Source organism: Anolis carolinensis, unplaced genomic scaffold (assembly GCF_035594765.1).
Source record: "Anolis carolinensis isolate JA03-04 unplaced genomic scaffold, rAnoCar3.1.pri scaffold_14, whole genome shotgun sequence".
Taxonomy (NCBI): Eukaryota; Metazoa; Chordata; class Lepidosauria; order Squamata; family Dactyloidae; genus Anolis; species Anolis carolinensis.
In genome coordinates, this window is record NW_026943825.1 from 6139959 (window position 1) to 6167127 (window position 27169).

The window sequence follows — 27169 nt, forward strand, 5'->3', positions numbered from 1 at the left end:
TTACAAAACAGAAATATGTTTAATAAATTACAGCAGGGGCCACTGGTTGAGCCCAATAAATAACAAAGACAAGATCCAAAGAGAAACAGCAAGGAAAGGGGAATATTCTATTGCAGCCCCCCGTCCCCATATGTCCTTACAACTCCAGAGTGGGAGGCTATGGGAAAAGATCGTCTGAACACATCTAAGGGAAGCTGCCCTATCCGTCTCGGGTCACGCCTGCTTCTTGCCTAACTGGGCGAGTGGGGGCATCACTATCAAGTACAAAATTTTCCAAAAGGGAGGAGAAACATTGCACGAATAGTCACCAGGAACCAGGGCGGTGTGGGTAACCAGGTCGTGCACCGCTGCAGCCAAAGCTGTTGCAACTGTGGGACAACGTTACTTTCCAGTGGAGGCCGAAACAGAAGTTGCAAGTTGCCTACTAAAGTTGAACGTTTTCAATTCACTCATTTGTCTAAAAATTTCAGTCTTACTTTCTCCTTGGAGCGCCCTCCCCCCGGTGGTGCAATGGGTTCAACCCTTGTGCCAGCAGGACTGCTGACTAAAAGGTTGGCAGTTCAAATCTAGGGTGAGTGGGGTGAGCTCCCGCCGGTCAGCTCTAGCTCCCCATGCAGGGGTGTGAGAGAAGCCTCCCACGAGGATGGTTGAACGTCAAAATATCCGGGCAACGTCTTAGCCGACGGCCAATTCTCTTACACCAGAAGCAACTTGGTGGCGCAATGGGTTCAACCCTTGTGCCAGCAGGACTGCTGACCAAAAGGTTGGCAGTTCAAATCTAGGGTGAGTGGGGTGAGCTCCCGCCTGTCAGCTCTAGCTCCCCATGCAGGGGTGTGAGAGAAGCCTCCCACGAGGATGGTAGAACGTCAAAATATCCAGGCAACGTCTTAGCCGACGGCCAATTCTCTTACACCAGAAGCAACCTGTAGTTTCTCAAGTTGCTCCTGACACATACAGCTGGGTTGTTTTGATTCCTAGTTGGCTCTAAATCGCACCAGCGAGCACTTTGGGGACACTTGGAGACAGGATTTAAGAAATTACAATACAGCGAGGGGAAGGACTCTTTGCCTGCTCCCGGCATTATCTCACAGTTTGGAGGCCGTTTTGCGTGTTCACCAACTCCGTATCGTAGGCCCTGAAGCCACATGGATGCCTCTGCCGGCATTAATGTCAACGGACTCAACCGTCTCAAGAAAAGACTGCCTTGGAAGACCGCTCGAACAAGGCAACCAAACAACATCTGCAGACGGCATGGGAAAAGGAGAGAAGAGGAAGGAGACACTTCAAGAGCAACCGACAACAACAAAAATATATGTATATATTGCATTTCGAGATAAGTGGTGCGAGGGAAGAACCACACACCCGATTCTTTTGACTCCCAAGAAACCCAAAACGAACTTTACGGGAGGTAGCCTTCCTACAATGTTTGCCCTCCGAGAGCCTTGGACTACAATTCCCGTATCTCCCAGAGTATGGATGGTGTGGTACAACAAGTTAGGGGTGACTCTTTTGGATTCCTTCATTGCTCTCCCCAACTATTCCACTCCATCCTCTTACGAGGGGCGTTTGTTCAAGATTTCCCCTGACCACTTCCAGTGGCCTGAAAGCAACGAAGCTTGGCCCAGTTCTGAGTCCTTCTCTCCACTTCTTTTGAAGCAACTGTCAACACCTCCTCGACAAGTTGCTCCCAAAGCCACACTGTGACTTCGGAAATCAGTCTCATCACCTGAAAAATACTTTGTTAGGAAATCCATCCATACGACTCCGTGCGGATCCCAAAATACTGTGAACGTTGCCTGCCACGAGTTGGGCATGGGCCTTCTTTGGAGTCATGAGGCTTCCATCCCATCGACTGGACTTTCGTCTCAGGATCATAGTGATGGACCCAGCTTTCATCCGGTGTGATCAGTCTGTTGGAAAAGTCCTCCTGGTTTCCATGGCATTCGACTCGCTCCTGCTTCGGAAAAGGTTGTTAATGTGGGATTTGTGTATTGATAGTGTTTAAATGAAATTTGTGTCTTGCCTGTATTGCATACTGATTGCATCATCCAGAGTGTACTATAGTCTGTAAAGAGAAGCTGTGATGACCTTGATGTGTGGCTGGAACTGGGGAGTGTCCAGACACAAGTGTGTGTATGCATTACTGATTGCATCAGTTCTGTTCAGTTCTCAGTTCTGTGTCGAGTCCTGTCTGCCTAGAGTCCTGTGTTCGTCTGCAAGTCTGTTTGTCTTGATTATTACTGCTTACAGTAAAACTTGTATATAGTTTTACTAAAGTCTCTGGATGTCTCTTCGTTCTGCGTTCCACTGATTCCATCCAACTGCTGCTGCGCTGCGTAAATTACTCTGACATTTGGTTATGGGCCCATGGGGAACCCAGCCGGCGCATACCTTATACATGTGAAGATGGTCTTGGATGATTTTTTCCACAGATCCCACACTCATCTTTGTCATGGTTTGCAAAGATACTGTGCTATATGTGTGTCAACTGGAAAATGAAGTGCATGAAGTCGAATGGCTGGGGCTGCAAAGACCTGAGAATTGATTTGATACTGTTTCTGTTCTGCTGCTGTAGAACCAGTTTGAACAAGTTTTTTTCAGTGCTGACTGAGTACAGCTAGAGAAGATAGCTGTGTACTCTGCCTTGCTATTTTCGAGGCCTGTTTGCTGCTGAGAAAAGAGGGCGGAGAAACAGGGCTGTATCCTTCTCAGAAGCAGATTTGTGGACTGAGAAAGGACTGTTTATGACTGTGGACTTCTGTAAGGAATCAGCGGGACCATTGTAAATACCACTGTTTATTTGATCGTTCCTGTATCTCTTTTCTTTGTTCTGCAAACCTGAGTGGTACGTCACTGTTCTGCGGGTGACTCTTGGCTCCATTTATCATCAATAATCCGCAATAATCTTGACATTTTGGGCTAGGTGGCGAATGGTTACACAGTGATTTTCCAAAATTGCAATCTCCACTTGCCAGATGGTGGGTTCATCAATAGCAGGTCGCCCTGGAGTTGGAGCTGTTTTCACCGAAGTCCGACCACACTGGAATTGACGATGCCAGTTGTTCACTACGTCATATGATGGGGAATCATCACCGTCAACCTCTTTCATCTCATCGAACAAACGTCTCCTTTGGTGTGCATCCGGCCTTTCAAGTCAAGGAACTTGACTGCTCTGTATTCCGTTATAACCTCTCACTACGTTAGCACCTCTACAATCAAGACCGTGATCAGTTCCGGGTTGCCAATTGGCACGTCACATAAAGAGACTTGTATCCTGACACATGTGCGGTTTCAGCGTCCTGTGATAAATAGAAGTGGGTCAGGGGAAACCTTTAGTGAACGCCGCTCGTAAGTACGGCCTCCATCATGGAAGACAATCCCAATGGTATCGATACCCTGAGAAGGGGAAGTGCCTAAACTGTGTGCAAGAGCGAGACAGTCAATGTGCCCCCTTCGCAAGCACATCTTCCAGTTTCCACCATACTACCATTTGAAGATTCAGTCAACAGATCGGTGGTCAAAGAAGAAGCCAAGCAGTAGGAGAGCTCAAATAAATAAATAAGACAGTGGCACAGGATGCCCGGTCTCACAACCACCAGCAGCAAAAACGGGGAAGGAGTTGTAAATTATCCTGGCTCTTATCTTTCCATTCATCCACACCAAAACATCTACCTAGAAGAAGTCATAATCCTGAGCATTAAATTCTGATAACTGTGGAAGGAGGGCGTCTCCCTCGCATTGTCATCCCCTCCCGTAATATACACACTCATACACATGCGTTGAGACAACCCCGACCCCATAAAAATGTTCTCCGTCCTGGTTGAACGGGAAGTAGTCTGGACCGAGGAGGGGAGAGATGAGCAGAAACTTCACATCTTCACAAACACACGCTTCCCATCCCAATAAATTAAACCCAATGAGATTTCTCTCATGCGCACATCTCGAATCCCTCCCAATCCCAATACACTGAGGCTGAGAGAAGAAAGTTCTACATAGAAATAACATCGGTTTCGTCAGTGCTTATTGGTTGGCAAGTGTAGAGAGTAGGCATGTGCGCAAACTTCCTTCGTATCGTTTCTTTCGTTTATTCAGAAAGTTCCCCTTCCCACACGAAACTCAGCTCGACACGAAAGCCTGCTTTCATCTGGTGCCGAAATTTCATGCGTGCGCACTTCTTCTCTTCCTCTTCCTCCCTCCTTGCACCCACAATGCCCCACGTTCACTCACGGGAGTCACAGCCGGGCAGCCCCACATCCGGAGCTCATCATCAGGGCGGAAGGAACCACCTCCCCTCCCTCCTTTCCATGTTTTGTGTGGGTGTGATTGTCGGCGCTCAGCTGCAGGCAGGTATTGAGAGGCGAGTGTGCGTTTCCAGGACTGCCTATGCCCCGCCACACACACACTTTCTTTCCAGGGAGAGTTTGTGTGGCGTGGGGCATGCAGGCAGACCTGGGAAGCCTGTGCATGCCTCTCAGTGCCTGCCTGCAGTTGAGCGCCCACCACACTCTCCCAAGTTGCTTGCTGAGGCACTGATCACACTTTCTTTCCAGGGAGAGTTTGTGTGGCATGGGGTGTGCAGGCAGACCTGGGAAGCCTGTGCATGCCTCTCAGTGGCTCAGCAAGCAACTCGGAGAGTGTGGTGGGCGCTCAACTGCAGGCAGGCATTGAGAGGCATGATGCACTGGCTTCCCAGGTCTGCCTACATGCCCCACGCCACACAAACTCTCCCTGGAAAGAAAGTGAGAGAGTTTGTGTGTCCTGGGGTGTGCAGGCAGACCTGGGAAGCCAGTGCCTGCCTGCAGTCAAGCGCCCACCACACTCGCTGAGTTGCTTGCTGAGGCACTGAGCACACTTTCTTTCCAGGGAGAGTTTGTGGGGCGTGGGGTGTGCAGGCAGACCTGGGAAGCCTGTGTGTGCCTCTCAGTGCCTGCCTGCAGTCGAGCGCCCACCACACTCTCCGAGTTGCTTGCTGAGGTCTGGATGTGGGGCTGCCTGGCCATGACTCCCGTGAGTTAATGTGGGGCACTGTGGGCATGTGGGAGGCAGGGAGGACAAGGAAGAGAAGAAGTGCAGTGCCTGCCAGACAGCCAAACGCCTCAGGAAGGGGAGCCAGTTTGTGGGAAGCCGCCCACCATAATGGGCCGATTTTCGGGCCTCCGAAACAAAACAATCGAAAACAACCCTCCCAATTTCGGGAGGCTTTCCGAAAACGGCTCGTGCCCTACAACGAAAGTCAGAAATGAAACGAGACAACGCACACCACTAGTAGAAAGGCATCCCACCCACCGAAAAAAAAACCCCAAACCCATCTATTTGTATTGTTGCAGCAATGGCTTTTCAGTGGCCTCGAAGCTGCCCACCCAACCAATGCTCGCATCACTGCTTCAGCTGAGCTATTGTCCAGTACCACACAGTTTGTCGGTCCCTTATTGCACGCACACACACACCCCACGCACACCTCTTCCTAGCCCTGAGATTGCCGGAGGTCGCCCTCACCCCCCCCCCTCCCACACCCGGGATTGTTGTTCACACTTCGGTCTCCACTCCGGCCAGTTTCGGGGTGAGGATGCGGGGTGTGACGCCGGCGTTGAGATCCGTCTCGAACTCCAGCAGCTGTCCCATGAAGTTGAGGTTGGGCGAGATGATGGGCCGCCGTCCCTTGACGTATTTGTAGGCGTCACCCATGGTCATCAGCGTGTGTTTCATTAAGTAGGCGATGACGATGGTGGCCGAGCGCGAGACCCCCGCCTGGCAGTGGATGAGGACCCCTTTGCCGCTCTGGTGGGCCTCCTCTGGAGCAGGGTGAAAGAGGGAGAGAGAAGAAACAAATATTAGAGTTGGAAAAGAGGAAGTTACCAACCAGGACAAGAGCAAATCAGTTTCCCACAACTCCTGGGTAATCATTTGGAAAATAAAACCTTCCCACACTTAATGAAGAACAAAGAAAGAGACTTGAAGACCCGATCTCAATGATGGGAATTGACAAGGCTATTTTTTTCGTGTCAGGAGCAACCGGAGTTGCTTCTGGAGTGAGAGAATTGGCCGTCTGCAAGGACATTGCCCAGAGGACATTGCCCGGATGTTTTGATGTTTTACCATCCTTGTGGGTGGCTTCTCTCATATCCCCGCATGGAGCTGGAGCTGATAGAGGAAGCTCATCCGCGCTCTCCCTGGATGGGATTCGAACCTGGCAGCCTTCAGGTCAGCAACCCAACCTTCAAGTCACAAGGCTTTAATCCCCTAGGCCACCGGAGGCTCCATCTCCGAGATAAAGATGAGAAAGGCTCCGGGTCCAGATGGATTGACAGCATTATACTACAAGAGAAGCATGTAGCGAAAACAGGAGAATGGCCTGCCTCAGGGGAGCGTGCTTGCTCCATCAATGTATAACATTTACACAAATGACCAGCCACTGTCAGAAGGGACAGAGAGTTTCATCTATGCTGACGATCGTGCCATCAGTGCTCGAGCAGAGAGCTTTGAAAGGGTTGAACAGAAGCTTTCCGAAGCTTTAGATGCTCTTACTGCTTATTACAGGGAAAACCAACCGATTCCTAATCCATCTAAAACACTGACATGTGCTTTTTCACCTTAAGAACAGACAAGCATCTCGAGCTCTGAGGATGACCTGGGAAGGAATCCCACTGGAGCATTGAACCCGAAGACTGATAATAATTCATACCGATGAACTCAAAGGCTTCCTCAAAGTACTGGCGCAGGTCCTGGCGGCTGTTGTCCGTGGCGGGCAGGCGCTTGTAGCGGAGGCGTCCACTGTCAGCGTGGTAGAGGGGCAGGTGGGTGGTGACGTTGAGGACGTGGCCCACGTTGAGGCTCAGCATCCGCTCGAGGTCCTGGGCGTCCCTTTCGTTGCCCAGGAAAAGGAAGGGCAGGATAGGGCTCAGCTCGGCATTCTCCAAGTCAGGCGTGAGTGGCGGGCCCAAGTCGTCGGGGCTGTCGGTACCTTCTGTGGTCAAAACATAAAAGCAAAAGGGGTCAATGCACGTGGCAAGGAAGCACTGTGATAAGGCAGTGGTTCAATGGGGAGGGACTTGTTGTGCCACTAATAATAATAATAATAATAATAATAATAATAATAATAATAATAATAATAATAATAAACCGCACTACAAACTAGAGCTGACAGCTGGCAAAACAAAACGTTACATGGAAAGTGGCTTACCCAAAGTGGCTTACAACATATTAAAATGACGTAAACAACAATCAAAGCACATCAATAATAGGATAAAGAAATAAAGAAAAACAACTACAGTAGACATTCAAGTTCATGAGGCATCCTATCGAGACATACCGTATATATACAGTAGAGTTTCACTTATCCAACATAAACGGGCCGGCAGAACGTTGGATAAGTGAATATGTTGGATAATAAGGAGGGATCAAGGAAAAGCCTATTAAACATCAAATTAGTTTATGATTTTACAAATTAAGCACCAAAATATGTTTAACAACACATTTGACAGAAAAAGTAGTTCAATACGCAGTAATGCTATGTAGTAATTACTGTATTTATGAATTTAGCACCAAAATATCACGATGTATTGAAAACATTGACTACAAAACTGCGTTGGATAATCAGAATGTTGGATAAGTGAATGTTGGATAAGTGAAACTCTACTGTACTTGAGTATATACCCGAATATGAGCCGAGGCACCTAATTTTACCACAAAAAAACCTGGGAAAACATTGACTCCAGTATAAGCCGAGATACCAATAAAATTACATTAATTGAGGCCTCAGTAGTTTAAATGTTTTTGAATCTTTACATCAAACTGTAATTTAAGATCTGACTGTTCAACTCTGATTAAATCATTATTTTCATTATCTTCAATGTAAAATGTGGTTATGTATCCTTTTAATAATAATAGAGTGAACTAATAAATGTAATAATAATAATAATTGCAGTAAAATAATAAATGTAATAATAATAATAATTGCAGTAAAATAATAAATGTAATAATAAAGAGAGTAAAATAATGTATTAATAAAAATAGAGTAAATAAATGTAAAAGTAACAATAAGAGAGTAAAATAGTAAATGTAATAAAAATTAATAGAGTAAGATAATAAATGTAGCAATACCAATAATAATAGAGAAAAATAGCAACCCAATGGTTCCGGCCATGAAAGAGTCCGATAACACGTTTAAGGATGTTCCCTTGAGGAGGGGGTGAAACTTGAGACGAGGACACAGAGCAATGGATTCAAATGGCAGGAAAATGTGAAAGAGTCATGATGTCATGGGACCAGCTGGGCAGAGTTCATTCTGGTTCACTGGGCGAGAAGCAGGTGCTCGAGGGGTGGTTGCTAAAGGAAACTCAAGCCGGACCCCTCCCATGGTAAGAAATAAAATTATTGCCTTGTCGAAGGCTTTCATGGCGGGAATCACTGGGTTTCTGGGAATTTTCTGGGCTGCGATTTTGTCGTTTGGGAGTTGTAGTTGTTGAGATTCCTAGTTCACCTACAACCGAAGAGCGTTCTGAACTCCAACGATGGAACTGAACCAAACTTGGCACACTCAACTCCCACGACCAATATTCAGATTTGAACACTGGTGGAGTTTGGGGGAGATGGACCTTGACATTTGGGAGTTGTAGTGAATGAGTTTCTATTGATTAATTATATTTATATTATTATTTATTTTATATCCGCTGCCACCAGTTATTAAAGATGTTTTATTTAAAAGCTGTCACCAAATGTAAGGATGTTTATAATGCGGCCACCAGATGTTAAGGGGATTATCAACTCTTGCCACCACTATTGGAAGATATAGCCACTGGCTACTTAGAGAGGAGACTTTTTAAAAAAAATTTGGCTTTTTTCCTTTTTCTTCTTTGCTTTTTGATAGTAATATATATGTCAGAGACTGAGATGTTAAAAAGAACAATAACACGTTTATTCAGGCACAGGCTTAATAGTTACTATAACTTCTTTTTAGAGGCACTTGGACTAACAGTTGCAAAGCTATATTCCATACCTCACAACCTCTGAGGATGCCTGCCATAGATGTGGGCGAAACATCAGGAGAGAATACTTCTGGAACATGGCCACACAGCCCAAAAGACATACAACAACCCTATATTGAGGTGTTTCAAACTTCTTTCCCTACTGCTTTAAACTGCAGTCACCCTGTGAATTACAATCACAGACTGTTCCTTATCTGGAAACAGACTATCTTAAAATAAGCCACCAAACTTATTTTAACCTGACTCAAAATCAAACATTTGAGCCACCCTGATTCTCCAACTGAGAACCAGTCCCAACTGCACCTCAGCAGGGCACAGACTAACTTAAAATAAGTCACAAAACTTATTTTAAACTGACTCAAAATCATCGAATCTCCCTGATCCCCTAACTTAGGATCAGTCTTCCCTGAACATCAACAGAGCACAGACTGAACTGTCTTCAAAACATTCCTTCCTTTTTCTCCAAACAGCAGTTGGCTCCGCCCTCGTTACTATGGCAACGTGCCTCAGAATGCTGAGCTGGCTATCATCCCCCCCCCCCCCCCCCCGCACTGGTGACTCTAATACCCTTTTAAAATGCAATTAAACATGACATCTGTAAACTAAAAAATATTCACACTTCGTTACAAGAGCCTCCGGCCACTACTGCCACTCACCTCTCTTGCCGGGCTCCTCTGGCCCGTCTTTGTTGAGCAGGTTCAGCATGAGATGCAGGTTGTGCGAGGGCTGGGTCTTGTGCGGTTGCGGGGGGCTGTCTGGGGCAGGATCGAGTCCGGCGCTGTTCCCGGCTTCCTTGGGCCAGAGGCGCTGGAGCGAAGAGTCCCTGCAATCGCAGCCTCCCCCTCGGGAGGAGAGGAAATCCAGCATAGCCAACTTGCCCTGCTGAAGCCGCCGCCGGCCCGCCACCTCGGCCACCCCGAAGCGCATGGCCCCCTGAAGATGGCTCTTGGTGTATTCCACCAAGTTGCGACAGTCCAGGATCAGGGGGGACGTCTGGTGGTGCGGCGCCGTCGTCGGCTGCTGCTGCTGCGCCCGGGTCTTGGTCATCTTCTTGGCCAGCTCGTCCGGCCAGATGGTGCGGACGCTGTAGTCGTCGTCGTCGTCCCCGCCGTAGCAGCTGGGGGCCGGGGACGAGCCCGGCCGGGGGTCGTAGGCCACGATGGGGTCGCTGCTGCAGAAGCTGCAGGAGGAGCTGCCCGACTTGACCGAGGGGTTACAGGCCAGGCAGGCCAAGGAGCGCAGGGCGGCCGGGGCGCAGGGCAAGCAGCCCAGCTTCTTGAGGGACGGCGGGCTGCAGCTGGAGCAGCTCAGGGAGCGCAGGCTGGAGCGGCAGGAGAAGCAGCCCAAGGAGCGCAAGCCGGACTTGGGACCCACGTCGTCACAGCGCATGAGGCGCCAGCAGCCCCGGCAGCCACATTTCAAGGGGTGCATGGTGTTGGCCGGGCTGGAGAGGCAGGAGGAGCTGGCCGAGGTGTCCAGCACCGGCTTGGAGTTCTCCTTGAAGCACCGCTTCTTGAGCTTGGCCTGGGGCAGGAAGACCTTCAGCTGCGGGGCCAGCACCCCGCCCTGCCGCTCGCCGCTTTGCTTAAGGTCCAGCTGCAGCGAGAGGTTCCGCTCCGGCGGGACCCGGGCCTGGCCGCCCCCCACGGTCAGCTTGATGTCGATGGTGTGGGAATGGTTGGGCTGGAGGACGGCACCCCTGCGGGCTTCCTCGCCCTTGGGAGCCGCCGGGGCCTGGCTGGACGCTTTGCAAGCCGGAGAAGGCGGCAGAGGAGGAGAGGGCTGGCGCTGCTTCTCGCCGCTGCCGCCGCCGCCGTTGTGCCCAAAGCTGTGGTTGAGGCGCAAGGCCAAGGTCTTGGGTCTCTGCAGCACGCCGATCCTTTCTTCCAGTGGCGAGGGAGGCATTGGGAAAGGTGAGCTGGAGAAAGGGACAGAGAGAAATGGAATTCAGTACGTTAACACCTCAGCGGGGTTTCGCCTTGCTCACGGCACCCACCAAGAAAACAAACGTGAAAGTCAAAGTAGTTTATTCAGAAATACAAATTTATTGGAGCCTCCGGTGGCCTAGGGGATAAAAGCCTTGTGACCTGAAGGTTGGGTTGCTGACCTGAAGGCTGCCAGGTTCGAATCCCACCCAAGGAGAGCGCGGATGAGCTCCCTCTATCAGCTCCAGCTCCATGCGGGGACATGAGAGAAGCCTCCCACAAGGATGGTAATACATCAAAACATCCGGGCAATGTCCCCTGGGCAACGTCCTTGCAGACTGCCAATTCTCTCACTCCAGAAGCAACTCCAGTTGCTCCTGACACGAAAAAAAGCAGTTTATTAAGAAGTAAAGGGCTGGGCTGTGGCGCAACCAGCTGCAGCCAGCTGCAATGAATCACTCTGACCAGGAGATCATGAGTTCGAGGCCAGCTCGGAGCCCCATGTTTGTCTTGTCTTTGTTCTATGTTAAGGCACTGAATGTTTGCCTTATATGTGTAATGTGATCCGCCCTGAGTCCCCTTCGGGGTGAGAAGGGCGGAATATAAATATTGAAAATAAATAAATAATAAATAAAGGTTTCCCCTGACGTTAAGTCCAGTCGTGACCGACTCTGGGGGCTGGTGCTCATCTCCATTCCTAAGCTAAAGAGCCAGCGTTGTCCATAGACACCTCCAAGGTCATGTTGCCATGGGCATGACTGCATGGAGCGCCGTTATCTTCCCTATTGATCTACTCACATTGGCATGTTTTCGAACTGCTAGGTTGGCAGGAGCTGGGCTAACAGCGGGCGCTCATTCCGCTCCCGGGATTTGAACCTGGGACCTTTTGGTCCGCAAGTTCAGCAGCTCAGGGCTCACAAATGGGACCCTGAAGAAGGAGACAGAAGGCCTGATCCTTGCAGCCCAGGAGCAAGACATCAGGACAAAGGCAATTCAGGCCAAGATCAAAAAATCAGCTGATGACCCAAAATGCAGACTGTGCAAGGAAACCGACGAAATCATTGATCATATCCTCAGCTGCTGTAAGAAAATTGCACAGACAGACTACAAACAGAGGCACAACTACGTGGCCCAAATGATTCATTGGAACTTATGCCTCAAGTACCACCTCCCAGCAGTAAAGAACTGGTGGGATCACAAACTTGCAAAAGTATTGGAAAATGAGCACGCAAAGATATTGTGGGACTTCCGAATCCAGACTGACAAAGTTCTGGAACACAACACACCAGACATCACAGTTGTGGAAAAGAACAAGGTTTGGATCATTGATGTTGCCATCCCAGGTGACAGTCGCATTGACGAAAAGCAACAGGAAAAACTCAGCCGCTATCAGGACCTCAAGATTGAACTTCAAAGACTCTGGCAGAAACCAGTGCAGGTGGTCCCGGTGGTGATGGGCACATCAAAATATCTCAGCCGGCATTTGGAAACAATAGACATTGACAAAATCACGATCTGCCAACTGCAAAAGGACACCTAACTGGGATCTGCGCGCATCATCCGAAAATACATCACACAGTCCTAGACACTTGGGAAGTGTTTGACTTGTGATTTTGTGATATAAAATCCAGCATATCTATCTTGTTTGCTGTGTCATACAATGTCGTAAAATAATAATAATAATAATAATAATAATAATAATAATTAGTATTATTATTATTAAGCAGAGATTGGGTGGCGATCTGACAACCCCCTGTTTTCATCTCCCTCTTCCTTTCGAAAACAACCTTGAAATAAATATTCCGGGGAGAAACTGGGTCATATTTTGCAAAACAAGCGTTGTATGACAGAAGATGAACGTATTGGGGTGCCCGCTCCTCTCCCCCTGTGCCTTAAGATCTTCGCAACATCGCGTGAGGAGGACGGAAGATTCCAGATTGGCCTCCTTCCCCATCCGCCCCCAGTTTCAGCTTCCTTGACGCATCCCTCCTTCCCCTCCGCTGTCCCCATTAAAGCTGCATGATGGAGGCGAACCCCCCATTTCCCCGCAGGGTCTCGGAGGAAGATTCAAAGGCGGTCCTCTCTGGTTCGGAGAGATTAAAACCAGTCACTTCCAAAAATCGCATCCGTCCCTCACTCAAAGCACTGGGGTAGCTGGGGAGGAGGAGTGGGGGCTTGGGCATGAGAGACCCATACAGAATCACAGCATGAAATCCGTTGTATCTGTGCCATTTCTTGAGACGGCACAGTGTGTCAAAGTGCTGAGCTGCTGAACCTGCAGGTCAAATCAAGATTGTAAACAATCCTGCTGCCTTGCTATTAGCAATGCTTCTTAAGGGTCATTCAGCCTCACTCCTCAGCATGTCTGGTTCTAATTCATTCATTCAGACACGCCTGGACTTCATGTCAGGGGAAAACCTTTACCTTTATGGCATGCATCTTGACCGCATCATCTTTCAAGATTGTAAACAGTTCGGCTGGGATTCCGTCGTCTCCTGCTGCCTTGTTATTAGCAATGCTTGTTAAGGCTCATTCAACCTCACTCCTCAACATGTCTGGTTCTAATTCATTCATTCGGACACGCCTGGACTTCATGTCAGGGGAAAACCTTTACCTTTATGGCATGCATCTTGACCGCATCATCTTTCAAGATTGTAAACAGTTCGGCTGGGATTCCGTCATCTCCTGCTGCCTTGTTATTAGCAATGCTTCTTAAGTGTCATTCAACCTCATTCCTCAGCATGTCTGGTTCTAATTCATTCATTCAGACACGCCTGAAAAAAACCTTTACCTTTATGGCATGCATCTTGACCGCATCATCTTTCAAGATTGTAAACAGTTCTGCTGGGATTCCGTCATCTCCTGCTGCCTTGTTATTAGCAATGCTTGTTAAGGCTCATTCAACCTCACTCCTCAACATGTCTGGTTCTAATTCATTCATTCGGACACGCCTGGACTTCATGTCAGGGGAAAACCTTTACCTTTATGGCATGCATCTTGACCGCATCATCTTTCAAGATTGTAAACAGTTTGGCTGGGATCCCGTTGTCTTCTGCTGCCTTGTTATTAGCAATGCTTCTTAAGTCTCATTCAGCCTCACTCCTCAGCATGTCTGGTTGTAATTCATTCACCACTTAACAAGCACCAACCCCCAGAATCGGACACGCCTGGACTTCATGTCGGGGAAAACCTTTACCTTTATGGCATGCATCTTGACCGCATCATCTTTCAAGATTGTAAACAGTTCGGCTGGGATCCCGTCGTCTTCTGCTGCCTTGTTATTAGCAATGCTTCTTAAGGCTCATTCAGCCTCACTCTTCAGCATGTCTGGTTCTAATTCATTCACCACTTAATGAGCAGCAACCCCCAGAGTAGGAAACGCCTGGACTTCATATCAGGGGAAAACCTTTACCTTTATGGCATGCATCTTGACCGCATCATCATTCAAGATTGTAAACAGTTCGGCTGGGATCCTGTCGTCTCCTGCTGCCTTGCTATTAGCAATGCTTTTTAAGGCTCATTCAACCTCACTCCTCAGCATGTCTGGTTCTAATTCACTCACCACTTAACAAGCACCAACCCCCAGAGTCGGACACGCCTGGACTTCATGTCAGGGATCCCGTCGTCTCCTGCTGACTTGTTATTAGCAATGCTTCTTAAGGTTCATTCAGCCTCACTCCTCAGCATGTCTGGTTCTAATTCACTCAACACTTAACAAGCACCAACCCCCAGAGTCGGACACGCCTGGACTTCATGTCAGGGATACCGTCGTCTCCTGCTGCCTTGTTATTAGCAATGCTTCTTAAGGCTCATTCAGCCTCACTTCTCAGCATGTCTGGTTCTAATTCACTCACCACTTAACAAGCACTAACTCAAAGTCAGAATTAGGGGAAAACGTTTACCTTTACCTTACACCACTTAGTAAAGGTAAAGGTTTCCCCCTTGACATTAACTCCAGCCGTGCCCGACTCTGGGGGTGGGTGCTCATCTCCATTTCTAAGCCAAAGAGCCGGCGTTGTCCATAGACACCTCCAAGGTCATGCATGAAGTGCCGTTACCTTCCCGGCAGAGAGGTACCTATTGATCTACTCACATTTGCACCTTTTCGAACTGCTAGGTTGGTAGAAGCTGGGGCTAACCGCAGGAGCTCACCCTGCTACCCGGATTTGAACCGCCGACCTTTCGGTCCACAAGTTCAGCCGCTCAGCGCTTTAACATACTGTAGAATAGATTTTTATCATCATGGACATTCTTGTCTCAGTCTCTCTAACGGAGACCCTGTCCTATTTTTACCTCGAGATCTTCGCTTCCATCTCTTTGTCCACCCGAATGTCTCCATCTCACACTCCACGTTGGTTGGCTCATATTCCGACTCCTCCGCCCCTTTCAAAATAATCATTTCGGCTGGCTATCCGTCGCTACACACACAAGGAAAACACACACACACGGGCGCACAACCCACCTCCTTCTTTTTCTCCCCGGGGGGCTTTTCTGCCGAGGAATGACATTCAGCCCTGGCCTCCTGACGCTAATGTGTGGCGACAGCACTGTTATTCCCATCAAGTGTGTGTACGGCAACCACGGGGGGATCGGGTGCGACAGCAACCACAGCACTTGCAAAAGGAGGCGCACAACACACACACACACACACATAGAAGAGGCATTACATCAGTATTCTGCTTTGGCCAGCCTGATCTCACAGTATCCTTGTCTCGGATAAGTCGGGCTCGATTTCGAGCCAAACACGACTCCTTGGGTTTGTGGATACTGTGTTGTCAACGTCTCTGCAGACAGCCAATTTTCTCACTCTGTCACTTTTGAGATGGGGTGAGCTCCCATCTGTCAGCTCTAGCTTCCAGGGACATGAGAGAAGCCTCCCAGTAGGATGGTATCACATCCGGGCATCTCCTGAGCAACGTCTCTGCAGACAGCCAATTCTCTCACACCAGAAGCAACTTACAGTATGTTCTCAAGTCACTTCTAAGGCGGGGTGAGCTCCCATCTGTCAGCTCTAGCTTCCAGGGACATGCTGACACATCCAGACGTCTCCTGAGCAACGTCTCTGCAGACAGCCAATTCTCTCTCACCAGAAGCAACTTAAAGTATGCTCTCAAGTCACTTCTAAGGCAGGGTGAGCTCCCATCTGTCAGCTCCAGCTTCCGGGGCATGAGAGAAGCCTCCCAGTAGGATGGTATCACATCTGGGCATCTCCTGAGCAATGTCTCTGCAGACGGCCAATTCTCTCTCACCAGAAGCGACTTGCAGTATGTTCTCAAGTCACTTCTAGGGTGGGGTGAGCTCCCATCTGTCAGCTCTAGCTTCCAGGGACATGAGAGAAGCCTCCCAGTAGGATGCTGACATATCTGGGCATCTCCTGAGCAACGTCTCTCACCAGAAGCGACTTGCAGTATGTTTTCAAGTCACTTCTGGCACGATTAAACCAAAAACAGTGTAAAACTAGTCAATGAAACCTGTGATACTACAATGATAACAAGTATCATAAACACAGATAATAACTGTGGCCTAAACTACAACACCATGGAATCTCCTGAATTTATTGAACCCATTCAATAGCTTTCCTCTATTTGAGGATACGATAGGATTCTGACCCAAAACAACAATAATTATAATTATAATGTTACTTAATTTGTAAGCACGGCGCATGTGCAGACGCAAAAGATTATACTCTTGTGTAACGTAGCACGTGCTTGGATTTGCACACTCCACATCCTTCCTCTCCTTCATGCAAACACTTGTTGGGTGACATATTTGCAGGGAGTGATCCACACATTTTTCACTCCAGAATCCTATTTGGAGCCCAGTTGCCAAACGGCAGAGAGGTGACCCGAAACGGCTCTTGTGCATAAATTCTGCACAGATGGGTCAGCATGGGCATAGCCCTGGATCTGTGCTACACAGAACTCAACTCTTTCAGGCTCAAGACTGACTTTGAAAGCACAAAATAAGACGCCTACCTGGCCTAGAGACTCACCCAGCCTGTCCGCGTTCCCTTCGGGTTGCCGTTCTGCTCACCCTTTCGCCGAGTGAAGTCATGTCTTGCCTCTAAAAATACCACCTTGAGCTCATAGCCTGGCAGTGCCCAAAGCGGGCATGTGTCTCCTCGGGTTTCAGCCCGGCATGAGCTCACCACTTGGCCCTGGAAGTGCTGTGTCGCTTGGAGAGGAAGCTCCGGAGAGGCCAGGCAAAGGGTCTGGAGGATTCGTTTTCGCCTTCTCAAGGTGTCTCTGAAACCAGCTCCCATCGTCCCTGATCATTGTTTGGCTCGGAATGATAGCCAGGTTCTTCAAAGCAGCCTTAGAAGAAGATCTAATCTGATAATATGCCATCATAGAGTTTCATCTACGCTGACGATCTTGCCATCACGGCTCAAGAGACACTCGGATGTGTTACTATCCCAGAGGCTCTCAACCTGTGAATCCCCGGTCCTCCAGAAATAGTTCTGTGACTTCTTTTTTTTTCTTTATAATTTTTATTGAGTTTACCAGTGTCACATTAACAAAAACAACACAAACAACACAAAAACTAAAGAAAGGAGAGAGAGAAAAAAATAATAATATAATAATAGTATTACTAAAAAAAGAGAGAGGTGAGAGATTTAAAATATACATACATACATATATATATATATATATATATATATATATATATATATATATATAAAAATTACACAAAGAGAGAAGAAAAGAAAAAAAAAATCTAACGCACATGTAACATGTTTTGTACTTCCATTCGTCCCTTATGAGAATGTAATTAAATTATATTATATTATATTATGTCTTGTCCTGGTAGAACCTACCGTGTTTCTCCGAAAATAAGACAGTGTCTTATATTAATTTTTGCTCCCAAAGATGCTATAGGTCTTATTTTCAGGGGATGTCTTATTTTTCCATGAAGAAGAATTCACATTTCTTGTTGAACAAAAAATGAACATTATATACTGTACTGTAGTTGTCATCACAAACCAGCATAACCAGACAAACGGTGAATCCTATCAAGAATTTCTTGTTATTACCATTATTTTCATGTATAACACTCTATGGTATGTACATTTACCGATCCTGCATGCTCTGGTGTTCTGTTCATTGGGCATGCTTCCAAACAAAAACTTTGCTAGGTCTTACTTTCAGGGGAGGCCTTATATTTAGCAATTCAGCAAAGCCTCTACTAGGTCTTATTTTCCAGGGATGTCTTATTTTCAGGGAAACAGGGTATGTCTTCTAGTCATTTTACCAGTATCCAAAAAAAAAGGAATTAAGTGATATTAGTTGCCATATAATCTCTAAATAAGTTCCAGTCAGTCTTATTTGTTGATTGTACTCTATAGGATCTTAACAGAAATGTTAATTCATCCATGTCTCTAATGTCATCAACTTTTCCTAACCATTCATCTTTAGTTGGAACGTCTTGTAGTTTCCAGTATTTCGCAAAGATAATCCTTGCTGCCGTGGAGATGTATGTAAAGATTTTGTCTTCATTTGAATTGAAATTTGTTTCCAAGTCTGTCAGCCCCAATAAATAATATTCTGGTTTCAATGGGAATGTTTTCTTTAGCATTTTTTGAGATTCTAAGTGTATCATTTTCCAGTATTTCCTTGTTTCAGAGCATGACCACCAGCTATGAAAGTATGAACCAATATGAGTCTTACATTTCCAACAAGTGTTTTGCGTTTCTTTGTACATTTCTCCTAATTTTTTCGGTGTAATATACCACCTGTGAAATGATTTTAACCAATTCTCCTTTAAGTCCCATGCGTAGGTATATTTTTGTTTCTTTTTCCATAAGACTTCCCACTCCTCCATACTTATTGATCTGCCAATGTTCTTAGCCCATTTTAACATACAGTTTTTGACTTCATCTGTTGCGTTCATCCAATCTAATAATCTATCATATATCTTAGTTATTTCTTTCTTATCATTTTGGAGGATCTTATCCCAGAAGTTTTCATTTATAGTGAAGCCAATTTCGTTATCCACCAAAAAAATTTGTTTTATTTGGGCGTACTGAAGCCAAGTCAAATTTTTATATTTCTTTTTAATTTGTTCCAGAGGTTTTATCTGATAACTATCATCTCTCTTGTATAGAATTTCTTTATAGGTTGGCCATTCGGGCCAACCTAATAATTTCCTGCTGTTTTCTTCTAACGGCGATATCCATAGTGGGGTCCTAACATACATGAATCTTTTATATTTTTCCCATACTTTTATTAGGGCGGAGCGGATGAAATGATTCCCAAAGTTTTTCTCTATTTGTTTCTTATCGTACCATATGTACGCATGCCATCCCCGCCTCAAGTCAAAACCTTCTAAATTTAGGATGTGTTCTCGCTTTAGATTACACCAGTCCTTAATCCATGACAGTGCACAGGCTTCAAAATAGAGTCTAAAGTTCTGTGACTTCAAAGCTGTTAATGTGGAATGAAATTTGTGTCTTGCCTGTATTGCATACTGATTGCATTATCCAGAGCAGGGGTCCTCAAACTTTTAAAACAAAGGGCCAGTCCACAATCCTTCGGACTGTTGAGGGGCCGAATTATCATTTGGGGGGAAAAAATGAACAAATTCCTATGCACACTGCACATATCTTATTTGTAGTGGAAAACAACAATAACAATGAAAGACCAATACAATATTTAGAAATGAAAATAATTTTAACCAACATAAACCTATCAGGATTTCAATAGGAAGTATGGGCCTCCTTCTGGCCAATAAGATAGTCAGATTAATTAGGATTGTTGTTGTTGTGTGTCTTCAAGTCTTTTCAGATTTGGGCAAGCCTAAGTCCAAAATTTATTTATTATTTATTCATTTACTACATTTATATCCCACCCTTCTCACCCCGAAGGGAACTCAGAGCAGCTGTATGAACATACAATATATTTTTAGCATAGCACAGTATTAGCATTATATATTACTATATTGAACTATACCACTATACTGTAATATTATATATAATATATAACATATGATTAATATTAATTACAGTAGAGTCTCACTTATCCAACATAAACAGGCCGGCAGAACGTTGGATAAGCGAATATGTTGGATAATAAGGAGGGATTAAGGAAAAGCCTTTTAAACATCAAATTAGGTTATGATTTTACAAATTAGGCACCAAAACATCATGTTATACAACAAATTTGACAAAAAAAAGTAGTTCAATACGCAGTAATGCTATGTAGTAATTACTGTACTTACGAATTTAGCACCAAAATATCACGATGTATTGAAAACATTAACTACAAAAATGCGTTGGATAATCCAGAACGTTGGATAAGTGAGTGTTTGATAAGTGAGACTCTACTGTATATGTTATTATTATTAGTATTATATTGTATAAAATGATAATATTATCAATATCATATGTATATACAATATATTATTAAAACTGATATAAAAATATTATATTATAAATGAGGGCGGGGGTCAGGTAAATAACCTTGGAGGGCCGCATCCAGCCCCTGGACCTTAGTTTGGGGACCCCTGATCCAGAGTGTGACATGGTCTGGAAAGAGTTAATTACTGAGAAGCTGTGATGTCCTTGATGTGTGGCTAGAACCAGGGAGTATCCAGACACAAGTGTGTGTGCATTGCTGATTGCATCAGCTCAGTTCTGTTCTGAGTTGAGTTGAGTGCTGTCTGCTGAGAGTCAAGTCCTGTGTCCATTGTCTACAAGTCTGTTTGTCTTGTTTATACTGCTTACAGTAAAACTTGTATATAGTTTTACCAAAGTCTCTGGGTGACACTTCATTCTGCGTTCCACTGATTCCATCCAACTACTGCTGCGCTGCAAAATTACTCTGACAAAAGCAACCTTAGAAGCGGATCTAATCTGGTAATATGCCATCATAGAGTTTCATCTACGCTGACGATTTTGCCATCACGGCTCAAGAGACACTTGGATATGTTACTATCCCAGAGGCTCTCAAGCTGTGAGTCCCCGGTCCTCCAGAAATAGTTCTGTGACTTCAAAGCTGTTAATGTGGAATTTGTGTATTGATAGTGTTTAAATGAAATTTGTGTCTTTCCTGTATTGCATACTGATTGCATACTGGAAAGAGTTAATTACTGAGAAGCTGTGATGTCCTTGATGTGTGGCTAGAACCAGGGAGTATCCAGACACAAGTGTGTGTGCATTGATGATTGCATCAGTTCAGTTCTGTTCTGAGTTGAGTGCTGTCTGCTGAGAGTCAAGTCCTGTGTCCATTGTCTACAAGTCTGTTTGTCTTGTTTATTACTGCTTACAGTAAAACTTCCATACCTCACAACCTCAGAGGATGCCTGCCATAGATGTGGGCGAAACGTCAGGAGAGAATATTTCTCGAACATGGCCACCCAGCCCGAAAGACATACAACAAACTTGTATATAGTTTTACCGAAGTCTCTGGGTGTTACTTCATTCTGCGTTCCACTGATTCCATCCAACTACTGCTGCGCTGCAAAATTACTCTGACAAAAGCAGCCTTAGAAGAAAATCTAATCTGATAATATGCCGTCATAGAGTTTCATCTACGCTGACGATCTTGCCATCACCGCTCAAGAGACATCCGGATGTGTTACGATCCCAGAGACTCTCAACCTGTGAGTCCCCGGTACTCTGATTGTTGTTTATGTGATTTTAAGATGTTGTAAGCCACTTTGGGTCCGAAGAGGGAGAAAAGCGGGATATAAATAATAATAATAATAATAATAATAATAATAATAATAATAATAATAAATTCAGGGATATTGACTTTGATTTATGGGAGTTATAGTTCACCCGCATCCAGAGAAACAGTGACCCTCCACTGACAATGGACCGGGACCAAACTTGACACAGAGAAACCCCATGACTGTTAGGAATTGTGAGAGTTGAAGTCCAAAACACCCGGACAGATGAAGTTTGCCCCTTCCTGCTTTATTATTATTATTATTATTATTATTATTATTATTATTATTATTATTATTATTATTATTACAGGCATTTCTAGACAATATGCAAACCTTTCCTGACCCCGTTGCAGGTTGGGACTAGTCGCTGGCACATTTCTAGCATCGGCAGCGTTTTGCAACAAGGCGCACCTCCTTTGATGTGCAAAGAGCGCCATGTGAGCCTAAGCACACGTGTAAACAGGTCAGCCATGGTGTGCAGCCGCCGTCTCTATATAAAACCCGTCCACCGGTGGCCCCGGAACTACCGGCGTGGCATCAGAAGCATGTGGACAATCAGGACCAGCTAACACCTCCCAACAAAGGATTCCCCCCCAGGAGGGAAGCAGCCAGGCTTTGACGCTGCAATGCCAACCAAGGATTTCCCCTCCCCAGGCAGGAAGCAGACAGGCTTTGAAGCTGCAACGCCATTCAATGGTAATTCCCAACCAAGGATTTCCCCTCCCTAGGCAGGAAGCAGACAGGCTTTGAAGCTGCAAGGCCATTCCGTGGTAATCCCAACCACAGATTTGCCCTCCCAAGGCAGGAAGCAGCATGGCCCTGGAACACCTGGTGTGGCATCAGAAGCATGTGGACAATCAGGGCCAGCTAACACCTCCCAACAAAGGATTCCCCCCAGGAAGGCAGCAGCCAGGCTTTGAAGCTGCAAGGCCATTCAATGGCAATTCCCAACCAAGGATTTCCCCTCCCCAGGCAGGAAGCAGACAGGCTTTGAAGCTGCAAGGCCATTCAATGGCAATTCCCAACCAAGGATTTTCCCGCCCCCAGGTAGGAAGCAGCCAGGCTTTGAAGCTGCAAGGCCATTCGATGCTAATCAAGGTGGCCACTCTTAACAACCACCATGTCAGACGACACAGAGAAGCCAGTGAAATCCACAAACATGTGGACAATCAGGGCCACCTAACCCCTCCCAACCAAGGATCCCCCCCTTTTCCAGGAAAGAAGCAGCCAGGCTTTGAAGCTGCAAGGCCATTCAATGCTAATCAAAGTGGCCACTCTCACAACCATCATGTCAAACTACACAGAGAAACCATTAAAATCCACAAGTATGTGGACAATCAGGGCCAGCTAACCCCTCCCAACCAAGGATTCCCCCCTTCCAGGAAGGAAGCAGCCAGGCTTTGAAGCTGCAAAGCCATTTGATGTTAATCAAGGTGGCCACTCTGACAACCATCATGCCAAACTACACAGAGAAACCATTAAAATCCACAAGTATGTGGACAATCGGGGCCAGCTAACATCTCCCAACAAAGGATCCCCCAGGGAGAAAGGAGCCAGGCTTTGAAGCTGCAAGGCCATTCAATGGTAATCCCAACCAAGGATTTCCCCTCCCCAGGCAGGAAGCAGCATGGGCCCGGAACCACCGGTGTGGCATCACAAGCATGTGGACAATCGGGGCCAGCTAACACCTCCCATTGTTCCCCTTTGCCAAAGCGCCTTCCCGCCTGGCGCCTCCTACGCAACCCCCCAGAAAGGATAATCTGTCACAACCGACAGCCAGCCGACACAAACAAAACACCCACACTTCGGGGACACCGTTGTCATCGTTGTCGGCGAATCAAAAGAGATCAAGTCCCTCCCTTCCTTCCTGGCCCCCAAATCTCTCTCTTCGTTATAGATATATATAGATATTGATCAATATAGCTACCGATATTGATAGACAGGTCCCAAAAGATGCCATAAATAGGATTTCCAGTTACTGATATTGAGATCAATAGACATAGATCAAGAGTTGTTGTTGTTGTTGATATCTTAAGGTACAGTTATTGACCTCGATAGGCATTGTTACTGACATTGATCATTAATACAGATATTGACAAATATAGCTACCGATAGTGATTGACAGGTCCCAAAAGGTGCCATAATATATATAGTAATTGATACGGATATAGATGCTGAAAGATAGTTGTTGATATTGATAGATACAGTTATTGACATTGATATTGGTATCAATAGCTATAGTATAACTATTGACCTTGAAATATAGTTATTGACATTTATATATAGTTATTGATATAGTTATAGTAACTGACATTGATATAGACACTGATATAGTTATTGATATTGATAGATACAGCTATTGATATTGATATATTTATTGCTATTGATAGATATAATTATTGACATCGGCATAGTTGTTGATACTGATATTGACCTCAAAATATAGTTATTGGCATTGATCGGTATCGCAATTGGTATCGATCAATATTGATAGCTATTGGTATCAATAGATATTGCTATTGACATTGGTTGACACTGATATAGATACCAATATTGATAGATACAGTTATTGATATTGATATTGATATAGTTATGAGTATCAATAGGGATACCTATTGACATTGGTTGGTATTGATACTGATAGATAGCGTTATTGATAACGATAGATATTGCTATTGACATGAGCATAGCTGTTGATACCAATACCATCATTGACCTCGAAATATAGGTACTGATATTGATATAGTTATTGATATTGATATAGTTATGAGTATCAATAGGTATACTTATTGACTTTGGTTGGTATTGATACTGATAGATATCGCTATTGATACTGATAGATATTAATTGACATGAGCCTAGCTGTTGATACCGATACCATTGTTGACCTCAAAATATAGTTACAGATATATTAATATAGTTATTGATATTGATATAATTATGAGTATCAATAGGTATACTTATTGACTTTGGTTGCTATTGATACTGATAGATATTGTTATTGACATTGGTTGACACTGATATTGATAGGTACAGTTATTGACATTGATATAGATACAGTTATGAGTACCAATAGGTATATCTATTGACATTGGTTGGTATTGATACTGATAGATATTGTTATTGATACCGATAGATATTGCTGTTGACATTGGTTGACACTGATATAGATAGGTACAGTTATTGACATTGATATAGATACAGTTATGAATATCAATAGGGATACCTATTGACATTGGTTGGTATTGATACTGATAGATATCATTATTGATACTGATAGATACTGTTATTGACGTTGGTTGACACTGATATAGATAGGTACCGTTATTGACATTGATATTGATATAGTTATGAGTATCAATAGGGATACCTATTGACATTGGTTGGTATTGATACTGATAGATATCGTTATTGATACCGATAGATATTGCTATCGACATGAGCCTAGCTGTTGATACTGATACCATTGTTGACCTCAAAATATAGTTACTGATACTGATATAGTTATTGACATTGATATTGATATGAGTATCAATAGATATACTTATTGACTTTGGTTAGTATTGATAATGATAGATATCATTATTGATACTGGTAAATATTGCTATTGACATTGGTTGACAGTGATATAGATAGGTACAGTTATTGACATTGATATTGATATAGTTATGAGTATCAATAGGTATACCTATTGACTTTGGTTGGTATTGATACTGATAGATATCATTATTGATACTGATAGATATTGCTATTGACATTGGTTGACACTGATATAGATAGGTACAGTTATTGACATTGATATTGATATAGTTATGAGTATCAATAGATATATTGACTTTGGTTGGTATTGATACTGATAGATATCGTTATTGATACTGATAGATATTGCTATCGACATGAGCCTAGCTGTTGATACCAATACCATCATTGACCTCGAAATATAGTTACTGATATTGATATAGTTATTGACATTGATATAGTTATGAGTATCAATAGGTATACCTATTGACTTTGGTTGGTATTGATACTGATAGATATTGTTATTGACATTGGTTGACACTGATATTGATAGATACAGTTATTGACATTGATATAGATACAGTTATGAGTATCAATAGGTATACCTATTGACATTGGAATTGATACTGATAGATATCATTATTGATATCGATAGATATCAATAATATTGACACTGATATGGATAAGTACAGTTATTGACATTGATATTGATCCAGTTATGAGTATCAATATGTATACCTATTGACATTGGTTGGTATTGATACTGATAGATATTGCTATTGCTACCGATAGATATTGCTGTTGACATTGGTTGACACTGATATTGATACCGATATTGATAAGTACAGTTATTGACATTGATATTGATACAGTTATGAGTATCAATAAGTATACCTATTGACATTGGTTGGTATTGATACTGATAGATATAGTTATTGATATCAATAGATATTGCTATTGACATGAGCCTAGCTGTTGATACCGATACCATCGTTGACCTCGAAATATAGTTAGTGATATTGATATAGTTATTGACATTGATCGGTATCGTGATTGGTATCGATCAATGTGTATCTAGGTCTTGATCCAACCCAGATACCTCCAGAGCCCCCACCACAGACCCCCCTGGACTCACCTGCATCACACCCTGAAGCTGAAATCCATGGGGCCCCCTCTGTCCTGGGCTCTTCTGATGGGTCTGAGACCCCCTTGGAGGCCCAGATCGCCCCCCAGGTGAGGCTCAGGTGCTCAGGGTCAGGTCTCAGAGGCAACGAGGAGCTTTTCAGGGCAGACAGAGAGAGAGAGAGAGAAGGAAGGAAGGAGGGAGGGAGGGAAACAGAGGAGGGAAGAGCCTCCAAAAGGGTGACATCACCGCCAGCCAATCAGAGGGCGGCCCGGCTCTCTTGGAGAATGTGACGCAACCGGGTGGGGCACGTGACTCAGGCCAGCTTTCCCCCCATTCATTGTGAGCTGGGGAATCAATCTGTCTCCCAGTGTTTAAAAAACCAGGACAGTCAATAAAGAGCAACACTCAGAAAACGGGGAGATTCCAGGTAGAAAACCATCAGGGCCAGCTAACACCTCCCAAAAAAAGGATTCCCAACCCCAGGTAGAAAACGGGATTCCAGGCAGGAAACAATCAGGGCCAGCTAACATCTCCCAACAAAGGATCCCCCCCCCCCCCACAAGGTAGAAAACGGGGGGATTCCAGGCAGGAAACAATCAAGACCAGCTAACACCTCCCAACAAAGGATTCTCCCCCCCCCCCCCCCCACAAGGTAGAAAACGAGGGGATTCCAGGCAGGAAACAATCAGGGCCAGCTAACGCCTCCCAACAAAAGATTCCCTCCACAGGTAGAAAACGGGGGATTCCAGGCAGGAAACAATCAGGGCCAGCTAACGCCTCCCAACAAAAGATTCCCTCCACAGGTAGAAAACGGGGGATTCCAGGCAGGAAACAATCAGGGCCAGCTAACATCTCCCAACAAAGGATCCCCCCCCCCCCCCCCAACAAGGTAGAAAACGGGGGGATTCCAGGCAGGAAACAATCAAGACCAGCTAACACCTCCCAAC

At 45.2% G+C, this 27169-nt stretch overlaps 2 protein-coding genes across 5 annotated transcripts in view; one reads left to right on the forward strand and one right to left on the reverse strand.

Annotated features, from left to right (window-relative positions):
• Positions 1–26489, reverse strand: LOC100566776 (dual specificity protein phosphatase 10). 3 transcript variants are annotated; one of them, XM_008122463.3, is made up of 4 exons: positions 26232–26489; positions 9641–10902; positions 6683–6964; positions 1–5792 (listed from the first exon to the last, which is right to left on the reverse strand). In XM_008122463.3, the coding sequence occupies exons 2-4, from the start codon at positions 10887–10889 to the stop codon at positions 5527–5529; spliced, it is 1797 nt and encodes a 598-aa protein (XP_008120670.1). In that variant the 5' UTR covers positions 10890–10902; positions 26232–26489; the 3' UTR covers positions 1–5526. The 3 variants fall into 3 exon arrangements, with proteins under 3 accessions (XP_008120670.1, XP_008120669.1, XP_003228735.1); XM_008122462.3 differs by lacking the exon at positions 26232–26489 and adding an exon at positions 16902–17431; XM_003228687.4 differs by lacking the exon at positions 26232–26489 and adding an exon at positions 16885–17430.
• The window catches only part of spindoc (spindlin interactor and repressor of chromatin binding), a 52101-nt gene that overhangs the window by 20823 nt on the left and 4109 nt on the right, over positions 1–27169 (forward strand). The window contains exon 6 of one of the 2 annotated variants that reach the window (XR_010001338.1): positions 21175–21508. Coding sequence is in view for 1 of the 2 variants with exons in the window: in XM_062965501.1 (XP_062821571.1) it covers positions 21175–21380 (206 nt within the window). In the remaining variant the exon portion in view is untranslated. Of the gene's footprint in view, positions 1–21174; positions 21646–27169 lie in introns of those variants that run through there. The other variant, XM_062965501.1, reaches the window with a different exon arrangement.